Source organism: Scyliorhinus canicula, chromosome 4 (assembly GCF_902713615.1).
Source record: "Scyliorhinus canicula chromosome 4, sScyCan1.1, whole genome shotgun sequence".
Lineage (NCBI taxonomy): Eukaryota > Metazoa > Chordata > Chondrichthyes > Carcharhiniformes > Scyliorhinidae > Scyliorhinus > Scyliorhinus canicula.
In genome coordinates this window covers 5,955,342-5,976,785 of record NC_052149.1, presented here as the reverse complement: position 1 = coordinate 5,976,785, position 21,444 = coordinate 5,955,342, and the positions used below count along the sequence as shown (strand labels likewise).

General features: G+C 47.0%; 1 protein-coding gene across 1 annotated transcript in view; it reads left to right on the top strand.

Moving 5' to 3' along the window:
* Positions 1 to 21,444, top strand: part of dnai3 (dynein axonemal intermediate chain 3) — a 150,158-nt gene that overhangs the window by 14,477 nt on the left and 114,237 nt on the right. Inside the window, exons 3-7 of the mRNA XM_038793427.1 lie at positions 4,466 to 4,650; positions 11,408 to 11,512; positions 12,878 to 13,024; positions 16,257 to 16,456; positions 18,421 to 18,537. Coding sequence (XP_038649355.1) covers positions 4,466 to 4,650; positions 11,408 to 11,512; positions 12,878 to 13,024; positions 16,257 to 16,456; positions 18,421 to 18,537 — 754 coding nt within the window. The remainder of the gene's footprint in view (positions 1 to 4,465; positions 4,651 to 11,407; positions 11,513 to 12,877; positions 13,025 to 16,256; positions 16,457 to 18,420; positions 18,538 to 21,444) is intronic.

The following is a 21,444-nucleotide window of genomic DNA, read 5'->3' as shown; positions in this document are numbered from 1 at the left end:
GCACTCCCTCAGTACTGACCCTCTGACAGTGCAGCACTCCCTCAGTACTGACCCTCTGACAGTGCAGCACTCCCTCAGTACTGACTCTCTGACAGTGCGGAGCTCCCTCAGTACTGACCCTCTGACAGTGCAGCATTCCCTCAGTACTGACCCTCTGACAGTGCGGCACTCCCTCAGTACTGACCCTCTGACAGTGCGGCACTCCCTCAGTACTGACCCTCTGACAGTGCGGCACTCCCTCAGTACTGACCCTCTGACAGTGCAGCACTCCCTCAGTACTGACCCTCTGACAGTGCAGTACTGACCCTCTGACAGTGCAGCACTCCCTCAGTACTGACCCTCTGACAGTGCAGCACTCCCTCAGTACTGACCCTCTGACAGTGCGGCACTCCCTCAGTACTGACCCTCTAACAGTGCGGCACTCCCTCAGTACTGACCCTCTGACAGTGCAGCACTCCCTCAGTACTGACCCTCTGACAGTGCAGCACTCCCTCAGTACTGACCCTCTGACAGTGCGGCGCTCCCTCAGTACTGACGCTCTGACAGTGCAGCACTCCCTCAGTGCTGACCCTCTGACAGTGCGGCGCTCCCTCAGTACTGACGCTCTGACAGTGCAGCACTCTCTCAGTACTGACCCTCTGATAGTGCAGCACTCCCTCAGTACTGACCCTCTGACAGTGCGGCACTCCCTCAGTACAGACCCTCTGACAGTGCAGCACTCCCTCAGTACTGACTCTCTGACAGTGCAGCACTCCCTCAGTACTGACCCTCTGACAGTACAGCACTCCCTCAGTACTGACCCTCTGACAGTGCAGCACTCCCTCAATACTGACCCTCTGACAGTGCAGCACTCCCTCAGTACTGACCCTCTGACAGTGCAGCACTCCCTCAGTACTGACCCTCTGACAGTGCGGCACTCCCTCAGTACTGACCCTCTAACAGTGCGGCACTCCCTCAGTACTGACCCTCTGACAGTGCAGCACTCCCTCAGTACTGACCCTCTGACAGTGCAGCACTCCCTCAGTACTGACCCTCTGACAGTGCGGCGCTCCCTCAGTACTGACGCTCTGACAGTGCAGCACTCCCTCAGTACTGACCCTCTGACAGTGCGGCGCTCACTCAGTACTGACGCTCTGACAGTGCAGCACTCTCTCAGTACTGACCCTCTGATAGTGCAGCACTCCCTCAGTACTGACCCTCTGACAGTGCGGCACTCCCTCAGTACAGACCCTCTGACAGTGCAGCACTCCCTCAGTACTGACTCTCTGACAGTGCAGCACTCCCTCAGTACTGACCCTCTGACAGTACAGCACTCCCTCAGTACTGACCCTCTGACAGTGCAGCACTCCCTCAATACTGACCCTCTGACAGTGCAGCACTCCCTCAGTACTGACCCTCTGACAGTGCAGCACTCCCTCAGTACTGACCCTCTGACAGTGCGGCACTCCCTCAGTACTGACCCTCTGACAGTGCAGCATTCCCTCAGTACTGACCCTCTGACCGTGCGGCACTCCCTCAGTACTGACCCTCTGACAGTGCAGCACTCCCTCAGTACTGACCCTCTGACAGTGCAGCACTCCCTCAGGACTGACCCTCTAACAGTGCAGCACTCCCTCAGTACTGACCCTCTGACAGTGCGGCACTCCCTCAGTACTGACCCTCTGACAGTGCAGCACTCCCTCAGTACTGGCCTTCTGACAGTGCGGCACTCCCTCAGTACTGACCCTCTGACAGTGCAGCACTCCCTCAGTACTGACCCTCTGACAGTGCGGCACTCCCTCAGTACTGACCCTCTGACAGTGCAGTACTGACCCTCTGACAGTGCAGCACTCCCTCAGTACTGACCCTCTGACAGTGCAGCACTCCCTCAGTACTGACTCTCTGACAGTGCGGAGCTCCCTCAGTACTGACCCTCTGACAGTGCAGCACTCCCTCAGTACTGACCCTCTGACAGTGCAGCACTCCCTCAGTACTGACCCTCTGACAGTGCGGCACTCCCTCAGTACTGACCCTCTAACAGCGCGGCACTCCCTCAGTACTGACCCTCTGACAGTGCAGCACTCCCTCAATACTGACCCTCTGACAGTGCAGCACTCCCTCAGTACTGACCCTCTGGCAAGTCAGCACTCCCTCAGTACTGACCCTCTGACAGTGCGGAGCTCCCTCAGTACTGACCCTCTGACAGTGCAGCATTCCCTCAGTACTGACCCTCTGACAGTGCGGCACTCCCTCAGTACTGCCCCTCTGACAGTGCAGCACTCCCTCAGTACTGACCCTCTGACAGTGCAGCACTCCCTCAGTACTGACCCTCTGACAGTGCGGCACTCCCTCAGTACTGACCCTCTGACAGAGCAGCACTCCCTCAGTACTGACCCTCTGACAGTGCGGCACTCCCTCAGTACTGACCCTCTGACAGAGCAGCACTCCCTCAGTACTGACCCTCTGACAGTGCGGAGCTCCCTCAGTACTGACCCTCTGACAGTGCAGCATTCCCTCAGTACTGACCCTCTGACAGTGCAGTACTCCCTCAGTACTGACCCTCTGACAGTGCAGCACTCCCTCAGTACTGACCCTCTGACAGTGCGGCACTCCCTCAGTACTGACCCTCTGACAGTGCAGCACTCCCTCAGTACTGACCCTCTGACAGTGCGGCACTCCCTCAGTACTGACCCTCTGACAGTGCAGCGCTCCCTCAGTACTGACCCTCTGACAGTGCGGCACTCCCTCAGTACTGACCCTCTGACAGTGCGGCACTCCCTCAGTACTGACCCTCTGACAGAGCAGCACTCCCTCAGTACTGACCCTCTGACAGTGCGGCATTCCCTCAGTACTGACCCTCTGACAGTGCGGCGCTCCCTCAGTACTGACCCTCTGACAGTGCGGCGCTCCCTCAGTACTGACCCTCTGACAGTGCGGCACTCCCTCAGTACTGACCCTCTGGCAGTGCGGCACTCCCTCAGTACTGACCCTCTGACAGTGCAGCACTCCCTCAGTACTGACCCTCTGACAGTGCGGCACTCCCTCAGTACTGACCCTCTGACAGTGCAGCATTCCTTCAGTACTGACCCTCTGACAGTGCGGCGCTCCCTCAGTACTGACCCTCTGACAGTGCAGCGCTCGCTCAGTACTGACCCTCTGACAGTGCGGAGCTCCCTCAGTACTGACCCTCTGACAGTGCGGAGCTCCCTCAGTACTGACCCTCTGACAGTGCAGCACACCCTCAGTACTGACCCTCTGACAGTGCAGCACTCCCTCAGTACTGACCCTCTGACAGTGCGGCATTCCCTCAGTACTGACCCTCTGACAGTGCAGCACTCCCTCAGTACTGACCCTCTGACAGTGCGGCACTCCCTCAGTACTGACCCTCTGACAGTGCAGCACTCCCTCAGTACTGACCCTCTGACAGTGCGGCGCTCCCTCAGTACTGACCCTCTGACAGTGCAGCACTCCCTCAGTACTGACCCTCTGACAGTGCGGCACTCCCTCAGTACTGACCCTCTGACAGTGCGGCATTCCCTCAGCACTGACCCTCTGACAGTACGGAGCTCCCTCAGTACTGCACTGGAGTGGCAGGCTAGATTTTCTGTGCTGAAGTCTCCGTGATGCAGGGACCTGAGCCCAGAACATTATGATTCAATGGCTCGAGTCATATCAAATGGAGCCACAGCTGCCACCACAAGTGATTAATTTCCTCAGGACAAACGTATCGCTTTGCCCAGCTCAAGAATTGTCAGGATTTTCTATTCTGGGTTATATACTTAGTCTGTGGTAGGACTAGAAGGAGGAATTCCACAGTGAGCTATGAAAATATTGGCTATGGTTAGAAGACCTGGGCAATGACGTAATCCCTTCCCCCACGCGCTGTAAGATTGGTGTGCAGAAGGAGAACTTGAAGTGGTACCTGCATCTGCTTCTTCCCAGGTAAATCGCACCGACCCCATGACTGTGGTGCAGTCAGCATTAGAGGCACCTCATCGAATCCACAGCATCCCAGCAGTGCAGAAGTAGGCTATTCAGATCATCAAGTCTGCACTGACCCCCTGAAAGAGCACTTTACCTAGGCCCGCTCCCCCGCCATATACCCGTGACCCCAACTAACCTGCTCATCTTTTGGACACTTAAGGGGCAATTTAGCACGGCTAATCCACCTAACCTGCACATCTTTGGACATGCGCTTCCTGATGCTTGATTCCCACTGAACTGCTGGATTTGAAACTTGCGGAATTTTAATCCACTCCCCTTTCCCAGTTTTTTATCATTTAATATAGATCATCTTGTGTGAATGGATTCAAAGGAATTTGATTAGCGTTTGGTAACTTGGAGTCAACAGAACAACACTTTACTCCCTTCCATGGAAGTGCTTCCTGATGAGAATGCATTAAACTCGAAGGGTGTTTCAAATAGAAAACTTTCACATGATCAGAAAGCAATAGAGAATGGTAACAGTTTCAATCCTTGATTGCAGTTTTCAGTGAGGACATTGTTCCTCTTGTCCTCACCTCCAAGACCCAAGAAATCTTCCAGTGTGTGGTCGATCAGGATTTTACAGATGAGCAACCTTACAAAATGATTAAAAAGGAAGATATTCTGAATGACTTGAAGGCAAGGGGAGGCATCTCCGACTTTTACCCCTTCAAACAGCAGATCCTGGTTAGTAATGTATTTAATTTTGAAATGATTCAGCCACCTGGAAAATGTATATGGAGGTTAAGTGCTCTTCCTAACCCCCATTCAACGACAAGTCATTGAGATAATATTTGTGACTGACCAAAATGCAACTTGAAATATTTCATCTTGTCTGTTGTATTAATTCAGACGAACTGGGAGTGGGTTTCCGTGCATTTTCAAAATAGCCGAGTGACATTAACTGTACCACATTGCAAAGAGTTATTTAGCAGAACTTGAGTACTGCTGAAAAAAGTTAGAGGTCGATGAAGATTTTCATCTTGCACTCATCAGGACAATTCACAAGAATGCCAAATGGCAAAGGGGACATCAATTTATACTGCATGAGAAGAGAGCGCTGATTGCACTTGCCAACCAATCAGTGCTCTCTTCTGATGTGGTATGAATTGTCGTTCCCGTTACATTTGGTATTCTTGCAAATTGTCCTGATGACTGCAAAACAAAAAGTTTCAAAGAACAAAGAAAAGTACAGCACAAGCACAGGCCCTTCGGCCCTCCAAGGCTGCGCCAATCATGCTGCCTGTCTAAACTGAAATCTTCTGCACTTCCTGGGTCCGTATCCCTCTATTCCCATCCTATTCATGTATTTGTCAAGATGCCCCTCAAATGTCACTATCGTCCCTACTTCCACCACCTCCTCCGGCAGCGAGTTCCAGGCACCCACTACCCTCTGTGTCAAAAACTTGCCTCGTACATCTCCTCTAAACCTTGCCCCTCGCACGTTAAACCTATGCCCCCTGAAGTAAAAAAACTCACCACTATTCTGAGAATTCCCCCAATACCAAAAAGGGTCAATAAGACATTCTAAATGGTGAAAAGGGATTCTCACTCCCTGACTCCTATGCAGACTTAGGTGGGTGCCATTCGGCTCAATCTATATTATCAAGTTATCCCCCGTCATAAGAACATAAGAACTAGGAGCAGGAGTCGGCCATCTGACCCCTTGAGCCTGCTCCACCATTCAATTAGATCATGGCTGATCTTTTGTGGACTCAGCTCCACTTTCCGGCCCGAACACCATAACCCTTAATCCCTTTATTCTTCAAAAAACTATCTATCTTTACCTTAAAAACATTTAATGAAGGAGCCTCAACTGCTTCACTGGGCAAGGAATTCCATAGATTCACAACCCTTTGGGTGAAGAAGTTCCTCCTAAACTCAGTCCTAAATCTACTTCCCCTTATTTTGAGGCTATGTCCCCTAGTTCTGCTTTCACCCGCCAGTGGAAACAACCTGCCCGCATCTATCCTATCTATTCCCTCCATAATTTTAAATGTTTCTATAAGATCCCCCCTCATCCTTCTAAATTCCAACGAGTACAGTCCCAGTCTACTCAACCTCTCCTCGTAATCCAACCCCTTTAGCTCTGGGATTAACCTAGTGAATCTCCTCTGCACACCCTCCAGTGCCAGTACGTCCTTTCTCAAATAAGGTGACCAAAACTGAACACAATACTCCAGGTGTGGCCTCACTAACACATGATACAATTTCAACATAACCTCCCTAGTCTTAAACTCCATCCCTCTAGCAATGAAGGACAAAATTCCATTTGCCTTCTTAATCACCTGTTGCACCTGTAAACCAACTTTTTGTGACTCATGCACTAGCACACCCAGGTCTCTCTGCACAGCAGCATGCTTTAATATTTTATCGTTTAAATAATAATCCCGTTTGCTGTTATTCCTACCAAAATGGATAACCTCACATTTGTCAACGTTGTATTCCATCTGCCAGACCCTAGCCCATTCACTTAACCTATCCAAATCCCTCTGCAGACTTCCAGTATCCTATGCACTTTTCGCTTTACCACTCATCTTAGTATCATCTTCAAACTTGGACACATTGCCCTTGGTCCCCAACTCCAAATCATCTATGTAAATTGTGACCAATTGTGGGCCCAACACGGATCCCTGAGGGACACCACTAGCTACTGATTGCCAACCAGAGAAACACCCATTATTCCCCACTCTTTGCTTTCTATTTATTAACCAATCCTCTATCCATGCTACTACTTTACCCTTAATGCCATGCATCTTTATCTGATGCAGCAACCTTTTGTGTGGCACCTTGTCAAAGGCTTTCTGGAAATCCAGATATACCACATCCATTGGCTCCCCGTTATCTACTGCACTGGTAATGTCCTCAAAAAATTCCACTAAATTAGTTAGGCATGACCTGCCCTTTATGAACCCATGCTGCATCTGCCCAATGGGACAATTTCTATCCAGATGCCTCGCAATTTCTTCCTTTATGATAGATGCCAGCATCTTCCCTACTACCAAAGTTAAGCTCACTGGCCTATAATTTCCTGCTCTCTGCCGACCTCCTTTTTTAAACAGTGGTGTCACGTTTGCTAATTTCCAATCCACCGGGACCACCCCAGAGTCTAGTGAATTTTGGTAAAACATCACAAGTGCATCTGCAATTTCCCTAGCCATCTCTTTTAGCACTCTGGGATGCATTCCAGGAGGGCCAGGAGACTTGTCTACCTTTAGCCCCATTAGCTTGCCCATCACTACCTCCTTAGTGATAACAATCCTCTCAAGGTCCTCACCTGTTATAGCCTCATTTCTATCAGTCGCTGGCATGTTATTTGTGTCTTCCACTGTAAAGACCGACCCAAAAAACCTGTTCCGTTCCTCAGCCATTTCCTCATCTCCCATTATTAAACCTCCCTTCTCATCCTCTAGAGGACCAATATTTACCTTAGCCACTCTTTTTGTTTTATATATTTGTAAAAACTTTTACTGTCTGTTTTTATATTCTGAGCAAGTTTACTCTCATACTCTATCTTACTCTTCTTTCTAGCTTTTTTAGTAGCTTTTTGTTGCCCCTAAAGATTTCCCAGTCCTCTCGTCTCCCACCAATCTTTGCGACTTTATATGCTTTTTCCTTCAATATGATATTCTCCATTATTTCCTTAGATATCCACGGTCGATTTTCCCTCTTTCTACCGTCCTTCCTTTTTGTTGGTATAAACCTTTGCTGAGCACTGTGAAAAATCGCTTGGATGCTTCTCCACTGTTCCTCAACTGTTCCACCATAAAGTCTTAGCTCCCAGTCTACCTTAGCTAGTTCTTCTCTCATCCGATTGTATTCTTCTTTGTTTAAACACTAGTATTTGATTTTACTTTCTCACCCTCCATCTGTATTTTAAATTCCACCATATTGTGATTGCTCCTTCCGAGAGGATCCCTAACTATGAGATCATGAATCATGAATCAATCCTGTTTCATTACACAGGACAAGATCTAGGACCGCTTGTTCCCTCGTACGTTCCATTACATACTGTTCTAGGAAACTATCACAGATACATTCTATAAACTCCTCCTCACGGTTGCCTTGACCGATCTGATTAAACCAATCGACATGTAGATTAAAATCCCCCATGATAACTGCTGTACCATTTCTACATGCATCAGTTATTTCTTTGTTTATTGCCTGCCCCACCATAATGTTACTATTTGGTGGCCGATAGACTACTCCTATCAGTGACTTTTTTGCCTTACTATTCCTGATTTCCACCCAAATGGATTCAACCTTACCCTCCATAGCACTGATGTCATCCCTTACTATTGCCGGGATGTCATCCTTAAATAACAGAGTAACACCGCCTCCCTTACCATCCACTCTGTCCTTCCGAATAGTTTGATACCCTCGGATATTTAACTCCCAGTCGTGACCATCCTTTAACCATGCTTCAGTAATGGCCACTAAATCATAGTCATTCACGATGATTTGTGCCATCAACTCATTTACTTTATTTCGAATACTACGAGCAGTCAGGTAAAGTACACTTATGTTGGTTTTTTTACCTCTGTTTTGAATCTTAACATCTCCAGTTTTATTCCTTTTAGTATTACTGGGCCTATTCACTGAGCTCCCCTTAGTCACTGTACCTTGTACTGTCGCCCTTTTTGATTTTTGACTATGTCTTCTCTGCCTTGCACTTTTCCCCTTACTTCCTTTTGCTTCTGTCCCTGTTTTACTAACCCATAACCCATATCTTCATATAAGAATTTTATCTACTTAGTAGAATCGATCCTGGGTCCCGCGTTGCTAAGTAAGTAAAGTTAACTTTGTAATGACCACTGTTTTAAGTTGTCTTATTATTATATTTTTTCTTTCAAAAGATTAAATCACTGTCTTTACAGAAAACTATAAAGATCTTGCTTCTGGATTCTCCTGGTTGGTTGAAAAGACCTTCAGGTCCACCTTGACAATCTCTCTTCTTTAGCTTTTGGTCTTCCTCAGATGGATTTGCTGTTCAGCTCGGTTTCTGTGTTCTATCCTTCCCAAGACCGAGGGCAGCTATGAGAGCTGACTCTGCTGGTTGTCTCCCTTTTTAGGGTTTATATTCCATTTCTAGCAGTTATTAAGCTTATATGACATTATCGTAAAGTTATTTTATTTTACCCTTGATTGTACAAAGTCCTTTAATCTGAATTATTTCTAACACAACTATGTATTCGTGTTGAGCATGACTTCATCTCATCGAACACTGATTACATTGTTACCCTTGTGATGTTCAAAAGTGCTTTGATCCTAGACGGGTGTTACATCTGGTTCCTGTCACTTCTTAAAGTTGCTTTATTATCAAATAGTGCCCCCAGCTCAGAACTTTGACTCTGATTTGGGTCTCTCGTGTGTTCCTGTGGACACATTGTCTTCACATATTCACCTGGTGTCAGCAGAATTTCACACCTAACAGTTGTCACCCAATTCAACTGAAGATCCTAGCAATTCTTTTTTAGCTGCTTAATAAAATAATTAACTTCAAAGAAGGTACAAAATATTGCTTTTTTTCCATATAATTAAAAGTTCAATGTGCTGTGACTTAAAATACTTGCATCAGTTTTACAGCTTGAATAGTCACAAACTGTTTTCTTAACGCCTGCTTGATAAAGGTTATCTGCATTTCAAGACCTTCTTTTGCAGCTGCTGTTAACCCTTCGTGGGATTTTCCCCTACATTCTCTCATGTACCTTATCAAGGTATTGCCAGACGTCCATGTTTCAAATGACATATTTTCCCATTTTTACTTTTACACCTCTGGTAATTGACCCCTCTACCCTGGGAAAAAGTCTCTGACTATCCACTCTGTCTATGCCCCTCATAATATTGTACACCTCTATCAGGTCGCCCCTCAACCTCCGTCGTTCCAGTGAGAACAAACCGAGTTTATTCAACCTCTCCTCATAGCTAATGTCCTCCATACCAGGCAACATCCTGGTAAATCTCTTCTGCACCCTCTCTAAAGCCTCCACATCCTTCTGGTAGTGTGGCGACCAGAATTGAAAGCTATACTCCAAGCGTGGCCCAACTAAAGTTCTATACAGCTGCAACATGACTTGCCACTTTTTATACTCAATGCCCCGGCCAATTAAGGCAAGAATGCCGCATGCCTTCTTGACTACCATTTCCACCTGTGTTGCCCCTTTCAGTGACCTGTGGACCTGTACACCTATATCTCTGACTGTCAATACTCTTGAGGGTTCTACTATTCATTGTATATTCCCTACCTGCATTAGACCTTCCAAAATGCATTACCTCACATTTGTCCGGATTAAACTCCATCTGCCATCTCTCCGCCCAAGTCTCCAAATAATCTAAATCCTGCTGTATCCTCTGACAGTCCTCATCGCTATCCAAAATTCCACAAACTCACTAGTCAGACCATTTACAATTTCCTCCAAATCATTTGTATATACTACGACCAGCAAAGGTCCGAGCACTGCACCCTGTGGAACACCAATAGTCACAGCCCTCCAATTAGAAAAGCACCCTTCCATTGCTACTCTCTGCCTTCTATGACCTAGCCAGTTCTGTATCCATCTTGCCAGCTCACCTCTGATCTCATGTGACTTCACCTTTTGTACCAGTCTGCCATGAGGGACCTTGTCAAAGGCCTCACTGAAGTCCGTATAGACAACATCCACTGCCCTACCTGCATCAATCATCTTTGTGACCTCCTCGAAAAACTCTATCAAGTTAGTGAGACGCGACCTCCCCTTCACAAAACCGCGCTGCCTCTCGCTAATACGTCCACTTGCTTCCAAATAGGAGTAATGAAATGAAAATCGCTTATTGTCACTAGTAGGCTTCAAATGAAGTTACTGTGAAAAGCCCCTAGTCGCCACATTCCGGCGCCTGTTCGAGGGGGGCTGGTACGGGAATTGAACCGTGCTGCTGGCCTGCCTTGATCTCCTTTCAAAGCCAGCGATTTAGCCCTGTGCTAAACCAGCCCCAGTAGATCTGTAGATCCTGTCTCGAAAAATTCTCTCGAGTCATTTCTCTACCACTGACGTAAGGCTCCCCAGCCTGTAGTGCCCTGGATTATCCTTGCTGCCCTTCTTAAACAAAGGAACACAATTGGCTCTTCTCCAGTCTTCTGGGACATCACCTGCAGACAGTGAGGACCCAAAGATTTCTGTCAAGGAAACAGTAGTTTTTTTTAAGCAAGTATCACATTAATCCCTCCCAAAGGAAATAAATTCAATTTCTAATTTCAAGCATGAGGATGTAATTTCGAATTTGAAATGCAACTTGGACAATTAATAATATCACAAGGCAATGGAATTCGTAATGAGAGTTGGCACTTGAGGGAGTTTGAGTGGGTCCAGTGTTGATAAGGCAACGATTCCAACTGTGATTCCTCATGGTTTTATAGGAACTTTACTGATCACCACTAAACCACCTTTGATTTTTTTTTTAAACACAGGATCATGCAACAGAAGAATTTCTAGTTGTTCTTGACAAAGATTTCAAATACGGTCAAAGTTTCTACATGGTTATGAATGAAACGATGAAGGATGTGATTCTACAGGTATGATATTTTCTTGACGTAGAGGGAGAAGGAGGCCATTCAGCCCCTCCAGTCTGTTCTATCTTTCAGTGAGGTAATTGCTAATTTGTCTCCAAATGTCACACCAAATAATCACCCTACCCATTTGCACTCCCCCGTCCACCCCACCCTATCTCCGTCACCCCATAACCTAACCTGAACATGAAGGGTTAATTTATCATGGCCAACCCACCTAACCCACACATCTTTGGACTGTGTGAGGAAACCGGAGGACCCATGGGAACTCCACAGTCACCCAAGGCTGGATTTAAACTCGGGTCCCAGGCGCTGTAAGGCAGCAGTGCTAGCCACCGTGCCGCCCTTTTTAAAAAAAAGTGATTTTCTATCCCGTTCTTAAAGTTACAAAGCCAATGCGCAGACAAGGCAAGCCTTTAATCCATCTCTTCCTTTCAGATAATAGTCTAATTTCCTTTTAAATGCCTCAGTTATACCTCCCTCCACCACATTCTGAGGCAGTGCATTCCAGACCCTGACCACTCGCCGTGTGAAAATGGTTTTCCGCAATGGTGCCATTTGCTTCTTTTGCCAATTACCTTAAATCTGTGCCCATCTCATTCTCAAGATTTCCACCAGTGGGAACAGTTGCTCCCTATCTACTCTGTCCAGACCCCTCATGATCTTGAATAGCTCCATCAAATCTTCTCTCAACTTTCCTTTCTCCAAGGTTAAACAGCCCAAAACTTCCTCGAACTATCCACGTAACTGAAGCTCCTCATCCATTGATTGATTGATATTTATTGTCGCATGTACCGGAGTATAGTGAAAAGTATTTTTCTGTGGCCAAGGGAACGTACACAGTACGTACGTAGTAGACAAAAAGAACAATCGACAGAGTACATTGACAAATGGTGCATGAACAAATAGTGATTGGTTACAGTGCGGAACAAGGCCAAACAAGTGCAGCATAGGGCGTCGTGAATAGACTGCCTGAGAGAGCTCACAGAGAGTCGCCATGCTCCGGCACCACCTTGTGGAACCATGAAACCATTCTCATTCATCTTTTCTGCACTCTCTCTGATTCCTTCCCAGCTTTCTGGAAGAATGATGTCCAGGACTGGAGACAGTGTTCCAGTTGCGGCTGCCCCAGTATCGTGTGCCTTTGTTCATTCTCTTGCCGAACAAAAGCTTGCCAGTCTCGGTTTTCAGGATGCCTGTCTAACCTCAGCACCATTATTTGGGAAGGCAGAGTTCCAGATTTCCCAGCGATCTTGGCTCTTTGTTGCTGGGACCCAGCAATGTGCCGCAACCCCCTGAAAAGGAAAAGATTATGAGAAATGTCACTGAAACCGCCCGTTTGTTTAAATAATGTTTATCTCTTCCTCGCAGTCATTTGAACAGAAACAGGAAGTAAAGGGAAAGGACGAGGAGGAGGAGGAGGAAATATATTTCAGAGATATCAGAATTAAAAGTTGGACGGATCTGGGCAGCGGCATTGAAATTGAACATGAAAAAGTTGAAGAATTACCAACTAAGGTCAAATATTTCTTTCACTTTTGTGGCATCTTAGTTGAGACAGAGCACGCTCAAAAAGTAAATTTCAATGGGGCCAGTCAGTATCTTTCTCTAATTTGGCCAATTTCTCCCCTCATTTTTCACATCTGCACAATGTTGCACTGGGTAATGTTTTTTTTTGTTTAAAATTAAATAAGGCCTCGTCCTTGCCTTCATGGGGAACACTGTCATCTCCAGATTAGAAGGTTCTGGGTCCATAGCCCCACAGCAGAGAGCTGGAGCACAAACCCCAAACTGATCCTGCACTACAGTACTGAGGGAATGTTGCACTGTCTGAGATGCTGTCTTATGGAAGCGGTGTTAAATAGAACCTCTGTCTGCCCTGTGTAAAAGATATCGAAACATAGAGCAGCAGATAATAAAGAAAGCAAATGGAATGTTGGCATTTATAGCTAAAGGAATATAGTATAAAGGTAAGGAAGTGTTGTTGCAACTACACAAGGCATTGGTGAAGCCACACCTGGAGTTTTGTGCACAGTTTTGGTCTCCTTATTTGAGGAAAGATGTAACTGCATTGGAGGCAGTTCAGAGGAGGTTCACTAGGTTGATTCCAGGAAGGAGGGGTTTGCCTTATGAAGAGAGATTGCACAGTTAAGGCTTATACTCTTTAGAGTTTAGAAGAACGGGGGGGGGGGGATCAAATTGAGGTATACAAGATGATAAACGAGATGGATAAAGTAGACCTGGAGGGGGGATGCTTCCTCTATCCCACCTGAAACATCTAAATCCTGGAACGTTTAGCTGTCAATCCTGTCCTTCCCTCCACCAGGTCTCTGTAATGGCAGCAACATCATAGTTCCAAGTACTAATCCAAGCTCTAACGTCATCTGCCTTACCCGTAATACTTCTTGCATTAAAACATATGCACTTCAGGCCACCAGACCCGCTGTTTTTAGCAACATCTCCCTGTCTGCTCTTCCTCAGAGCCATGCTGGCCCTATTCCCTAGTTCTCCCTCAATGCTTTCACCTTCTGGCCTATTGCTCCGGTACATATCTAATGAACTTATGACCAGGATGAGGCCATTCAGCCCTTCGAGCCTGTTCCGCCGTTCATTATGATCATGGCTGATGCTCCAACTCAGTAACCGTTCCAGCTTTCCCCCCATACCTTTTGATCCCTTTAGCCCTAGGAGCTATATCTAAAGGCAGAAGAGTTCTCCGCAGTGGCCTGACCAATATTCATCCCTTAATCAACATCACTAAAGAACACAGGCTATCGAGTCATAATTATTTGGACTTAGATGAACAGGTCACATTTATGACATTTGCAGATGATGCAAAAATTAGCTCTGGAATTTCTGCAAGGACGTATTTCTCCACCCCCTCCCTACTCCCCCAATTAGTAAAAGCAGTCGCAAACCGGCCAGCTTTAAAAAAAAAAGGCCTCTTCACAGAGATAATACTCAGGAGACAACCTTAACCACGTGAGAGTGGAACTGCCACCCACAGGGCCCCTCTGATTGGCCAGCAGCTGAGTAGTCCCAGCAACACCAGCTGCAAGAGGTGACCGCTGCTGGCATTACATCCCGCAGCCTCCGGGAAGAAGTGCCTTGCATGAAGGCTTAAATTAAATTGGGTTTTCTTTTGGGTGCAGAGGCATTGGGGACCCTGGGGGAGATGGTCAGGGGGTAGGCGGAGGGTTTGGGAGTCTTGAAAGAGGCATTAAGGGAGGGTATCAACTTAGGGGAAGGGGCATCGAAAGGACATGTCCCCAATGGAGATAAACCTACTCTCCTTTCTGCCTTTTCAGTAGAGTCGGTGATAAAAGAAAGCTGGCTTCTTTCCTCCACCTCTCCCTGCTCTGTGTTAAGGTGGGAGAGGCAGAATTAGCTTCATAATGGCCCTTAACGGCCTTACCCACCTAGCGTAGCACAGGGGTGGGCGGGAAGGCAGTGGGCTTGAGGCCTGTCCTATTTCACCTGTTCCCGCCCAGTAGTTTTCCACAGGGCTCAGTGTTGGGGTCCCTGCTGTTTGCCGTATACATTAATGATTTAGATTTAAATGTTGGCGGCATGGTTGAGACATTTGCAGTTGACACAAAAATTGATCAGGTAGTTGATAGTGAAGATAGCTGTTGACTCCATGAAGATATCATTGGTTTGGTTGAGTGGGCAGAGAAGTGGCAAATGGAGTTCAATCCAGAAAAGAGTGAGGGAAAGCAAAGGAATGCTCAATAAATGGGAGGATAATGAGAGGGGTTGAGGAAGTGAAGTGCATGTCCACAGGTCCTTGAAGATGTCCGGATAGGTGGACAAGGTGGTAAAGAGAGCATATGAATGCTTTCCTTTATTGGGCAAGGTATTGGATACAAAAGCAGGGGTGTAATGACGGAACTGTATCAAGCGTTGGTTAGGTCACAGCTGGGATTTTGTGTACAGTTCCTGTCACCACATTACAGGTAGGGCATGATTGCTCTGGCGAGAGTGCAGAGGAGAGTCACAAGAATGTCGTCGAGCTTGAAAATTGCAGCTGTGGGAGAAATTAGATAAGCAGGGGTTGTTTTCCTCCGAATAGAAAAGAGGCTTAGGGGTGACCTAATTGAGGTGTAGAAAATATTGAGCGCCATGATGGGGAGATGCTGGCGTTGGACTGGGGTGAGCACAGTAAGAAGTCTTGCAACACCAGGTTAAAGTCCAACTGGTTTGTTTCAAATCACTAGCTTTTGGAGCACTTCACCTGAGGAAGGAGCAGTGCTCCGAAAGCTAGTGATTTGAAGCAAACCTGTTGGACTTTAACCTTGTGTTGTAAGACTTCCTAAAATAATGAGAGGCCTAGACAGTGTCAACAGGAAGGACCTGTTTCCCCAGCTGAGGGGTCAGTTGTCAAAGGGCATAGATTTAAGGTGCTTGGTAGAAGGATCAGAGGGGACACATGGGAAAACATTTTCACCCAGAGGGTGGGGGGTGTGCAGAATTCACTTCCCGAGTTGGTAGTTGGGGCCAAAAGGCTCAACTCATTTAAAAGGTCCTTGTATGGGACCTGTAAGGCTACAGACCAGGGGCTAGAAATTGAGATTAAAATGAGCAACTAGTTTATTTTATCTCTGATTTGGCCGGCAGGTACGTGATGGGCTGAACGGCCACTTTCTGCGCAGTAACTTTGCTGATATCAGATCTATTCCTATGAAGAAAAATAAACAATGTGGCACATATTGATAATTCCAGTTGTAAAATGTTTAAACACTCCATGCAGGTGAAGTTTATGATTTCGCGTGTCCGTAGAGAGTTTGGGGTCCCGGTGGTATTTCATGATCGCAATGATGCTGAAACAAAGGACAGCTACATGGAGTGCACATCCTACCAGGACAAGAATTTCAGCATTAAAAAACTGGAAAGGGACATCGGGATCCAGGCTGTCTGCATATTAGAGGAGTGCAGCACACAGACAGTATGGTAAGTTAACATGTCGATTAATCAGTGCGCTCCTAACCTTAACCTACCTCCCAATGATGTGAACATTAGCTGGAATGGGGTTTCATGGATGAGGAGCTTAAGATAGCACAAGCCAACCAAGTTGTGGTTTATTTGCACACTCGCCTGAAGGGTGGAGAGGGGGTGTCAGCAAACAGCAGATACTCCTTCAATTGGCAACACAATGGGTCATGTTAGTGGACTAATAATCCAGAGTCCTAGACTAAAGGTTCAGAGGCAAGGGCTCAAATTCCCCCCCCCCCCCCCCCCCGCCCGCCCCCCGCCCGCCCCACACACACACACACACACACACACATACACACACACATATACACACATACACACACACACACACACACACATATATACATACACACACACACACACACACACACATATATACATACACACACACACACATAAAGCTGGGGAATTTTAATTACATTAATGAAATAAATCTGGAATGAAAATAAAGAACAATAATAATCTTTATTAGTGTCACAAGTAGGCTCACATTTACACTGCAGTGAAGTTACTGTGAAAAGCTCCTAGTCGCCACATTCCGGTGCCTGTTCGGGTACACAGAGGGAGAATTCAGAATGTCCAATTCACCTAACAGCACGTCTTTCGGGACTTGTGGGAGGAAACCAGAGCACCCGGAGGAAACCCACGCAGACACGGGGAGAACGTGCAGACTCCGCACAGACAGTGACCCAAGCCGGGGATCGAACCTGGGACCCTGACGCTGTGAAGCAACAGTGCTAACCACTGTGCTACCATGCCACCCTCACATCAGTAATAATGACCATATGATAATTGGATTATTATAAAAGCCAACCTGGTTTTTAAATGCCCTTTAGAGAAGGAAATGTGCTGGACAAGACTTACTGCTGCTCTGGGCCTCCATGCCACCCCAGGCCCACAGCAACATGTTTGATTCTGAACAGTGTGTGAGATGACGTAGAAAGCTAACAAAGTGATACGCCACCAGCTTGGGGGACGGGATGGACAGTAAAGTCTGATCTGCCAGCAATGGCCACATCCCATAAGCGAACAAAAGCTTACCACAGATTTAAGGTAAATTTTATTTTCATAAATTTAGCGTACCCAATTAATTTTTTCCAATTAAGGGGCAATTTAGCCAATCCACCTACCCTGCACATCTTTGGGTTGTGGGGGCGAAACCCCGCAAACACGGGGCGAATGTGCAAACTCCACACGGACAGTGACCCAGAGCCGGGATCGAACCTGGGACCTCGGCGCCATCAGGCTACAGGGCTAACCCACTGACCCACTTTGCTGCCACACAGATCAGCTCAAGAATCGGAGAGTGAGATGAGGATAGTTGTTTTTTTATTTGCCTTTTGATTTCTTACACTTTAAAACACACATCCCTGAGGGGATGAGAGAAACAGAAACAAGGCATTGGATTCAGTGCAGGGGAGATTTATCAGGGTGGACTTTAATTATATGAAGTAACGGGAGAAGCTGGGGTGGTTGGAGAACTTCAAGGGATATTTAACGGAGGTGTTCCAAATCGTGAAGGATTTTGAAAAAGTTAATAAAGAGAAACTGTTCCTCGTGGCAGGAGGGCAACATAGATTTATGGTAACTCGCAGAAGAACTGAGGGGGAGATGAAGAGTATTTGTTTTTATACAGCGAGTTGTTGTGACCAGGATGGCTCTGCCGCAAAGGGAGGTTGAAGCAGATTCATCAGCAATTTTCAACGGGAATTGGATATATAGTTGAAATGGAAAATGCAGGACTAGGGGAATGGGCACGGAGAGTGGCTGGATAGCTCCTTCAGAGGGCCAGCACAGGCACAATTGGACAAAAGGCCTCCTTCTGAGCTGTGAAATTCAAAGATACCCCGTGAATTATCGCGTAAGATTCGGTGAAGCATTCCGGATAGAATTTTACCATGTTTAAACTCTTGCTGTTTCAGGACATATCCACGGAACGCTTGCACCCAGTATACACCCACCGAGTTTACCCAGGAGGAAAAAGATGAAATTTTAAAATCTGAAGCCCTCAACACATTTATCAACTCGGTTGCTTTGAGGTATGGTGGCAGATCACAACTGTATTCAAAGTGGCCAACTCTGGTTGGCTGGAGGTTACATCACATCACCATTCTAACTTCATCAATAGGGGGTTTTATACCTCCCCGATTTTCAATCTCTATCCCCCTCCCTATCTACATATATATATATTAATAAACTAAAGTGTTCAAATTAAAAGGAAAATGCACAGAATTCCCGAAAGATTCTTGCTCATTGGGGTTCCAAGGAGATTAATATTTAATTCCTAAAGACTCAAAGACGCCTTGCAGGATTATCAAAGCTTTGTTGTATAATGTTCAGGTTATATTGGCTTTAGATGGGTGCACGGCAATACATACAGGGCATCTAAAAGTTAGATTATCAGATTCAATCAATTAACCTTGCATTCCTGGGTTATACAAGACTTCCTGTTTGAATTCCTCCAATCACGTATTGAAACAGCTCACATGGAAGTCACAAATGATGTCCGCCCGTGACAATGGTAAACTTTCCCTTCTTCTCAACCTATCTGCATGTTTGACAAGGTTGTCCACACCACCCTCCTTCAAAGCCTCTCCACTGTTACCCAAATGGGTCAGGCTGCTCTCACCTGGTCCCATTGGCCGCGATCTATCGGCCCCATTGCGCCCCACTCAAGATGCGACGAGGCTGGTAAGTCTTGCCAGAGGCCTCTCGTGAGTTAGATCTCGCGAGGCGTCGCGCTCTGAATCACGGCTATTGAGGTCGGGATCCAGATTTGCATTTTCAAGTGAGTAGGCAGTCTCACTTGAATATGTCTTCGCAGATCTACCCAGTGCCCAGGATCAAACAACACTGGTTTCCACATATGAGGAACAGGGTTACCGGCACTTGGCGGGGGAGCGATTGGAGGCCCCTATGTGGTCGGGCTCGAGGCAGTGTGGTACCCTGGAATCCCTGGTGCCACCTGGGAACCCTGGTGGTGTCATCTGGGCACCCTGGCAGTGTCACCTGGGTGCAACTCTGGCACTGCCAGGCTGGTGGGGCACTTGCTCGGAGTCAGGCTTGCGATGCCCAAATGGGATCTTGCTCATGCTTGGGATTGGGGCTGGGGGGGGTGCCCTGTACTTATGAGAGGGGTGAAGGGATGTTGCGGGGGATCTGGAGAACCCTGTGGATGATTTAAAGATCAGATGCCTCCCCGATCCCCGATCTCTTCCTGCACAGGTGAGCTTGGCTCATTAGTGCAGAAAATGAGCCTAATTTTAATCTCAGCTGGGGCGTTCCTCAGCTGGTGAATGGTCATTTAACCATTGCAGGCTCTCCATGATATTGTGTTAATAAACTCCTGAAATGAAGCTCAAAGTCTCTATCTAATATTGTTTCCCTGACAGAACCCCCAATTTTAATGGCACCATTATTGGTCATCGTTCCTTCAGCGGCCTGGCCTCTAGACTCCGCATTTCCCACCTTGCACGTCTCTATCTCTTTCTTAAGGTGTTTCTTAAAACCTAGGTCTTTGACCAATCCGCTGGTCATCCACCTGAGGCTCTCCTTATGTAACTGTGTCAAATCTGATTGAATAATCATAGAACATAGAACAGTACAGCACAGAACAGGCCCTTCGGCCCTCGATGCTGTGCCGAGCAATGATCACCCTACTCAAACCCACGTATCCACCCTATACCCGTAACCCAACAACCCCCCCTTAACCTTACTTTTTAGGACACTACGGGCAATTTAGCACGGCCAATCCACCTAACCCGCACATCTTTGGACTGTGGGAGGAAACCGGAGCACCCGGAGGAAACCCACGCACACACGGGGAGGACGTGCAGACTCCGCACAGACAGTGACCCAGCCGGGAATCGAACCTGGGACCCTGGAGCTGTGAAGCATTTATGCTAACCACCATGCTACCGTGCTGCCCTGTGTCAGCACCATGAGCGGTTTTAGTATATTAACAGTGTTATATACATGCAAGTTTTTGTTGTGATACACTTGAATCTGTTAGAATTTTGAAAAGTAAATTTCAGATGTGAGAAAACATATTCAGAAGTCAAGGTTGCCAACACTCTGTCATACAAATTGTGGTTAGAAGGGTTAAACTCTCCCATATGTTACGATCTCAGACCCGATCCCATCAGTGCCTGGGATACTGGACAGAAAGACCAATATTTTGTTTTAATTTTGTCGAACTGTGAGCTGCAGGAGTGATTACAAGGGGAAATAGGGATATGGTAAATTAAAACAAACTTTATTACTAACTCAGTATTAAAATCTTTACCATCACACCAGAAAACAGCTTACAATTACTCCTTGAGCAATATGATGTGGAGATGCCGGCGTTGGACTGGGGTGAGCACAGTAAGAAGTCTTACAACACCAGGTTAAAGTCCGACAGATTTGTTTCAAACATGAGCTTTCGGAGCACTGCTCCTTCTTCCGGTGAATGACAATAGTAAAAAAAACGCACCGACTTCCTCAGAAGACAAACACGGGACACGACCTTCAGAGTACCCTTCGTAGTCCAATACATTCCTGGAGCGGAGAAATTACGACGCCTTCTTCACAGCCTTCAGCACGTCATCGATGAAGCCAAACACCTTGCCAAGGTCATCCCCACTACTTGCCTTCAAACAACCACGCAACCTCAAACAAACCATTGTTTGCACCAAACTACCCAACCTTCAGAACAGCAACCACAAAACCACACAAGCCTGCTATGGCAATCTCTGCAAGGTGTGCCAGATCAGCGACTCGTGAGACTCGGCCAACGTTGGCTACCTCATACGCTGCAGGAAAGGATGTCCCGAAGCGTGGTACATTGGGGAGACCATGCAGACACTGCGACAACAGATGAACGAACATCGCACGACAATCGCCAGGCAGGAATCTTCCCTTCCAGTCAGAGAACACTTCAGCAGTCAAGGACATTCAGCCTCTGA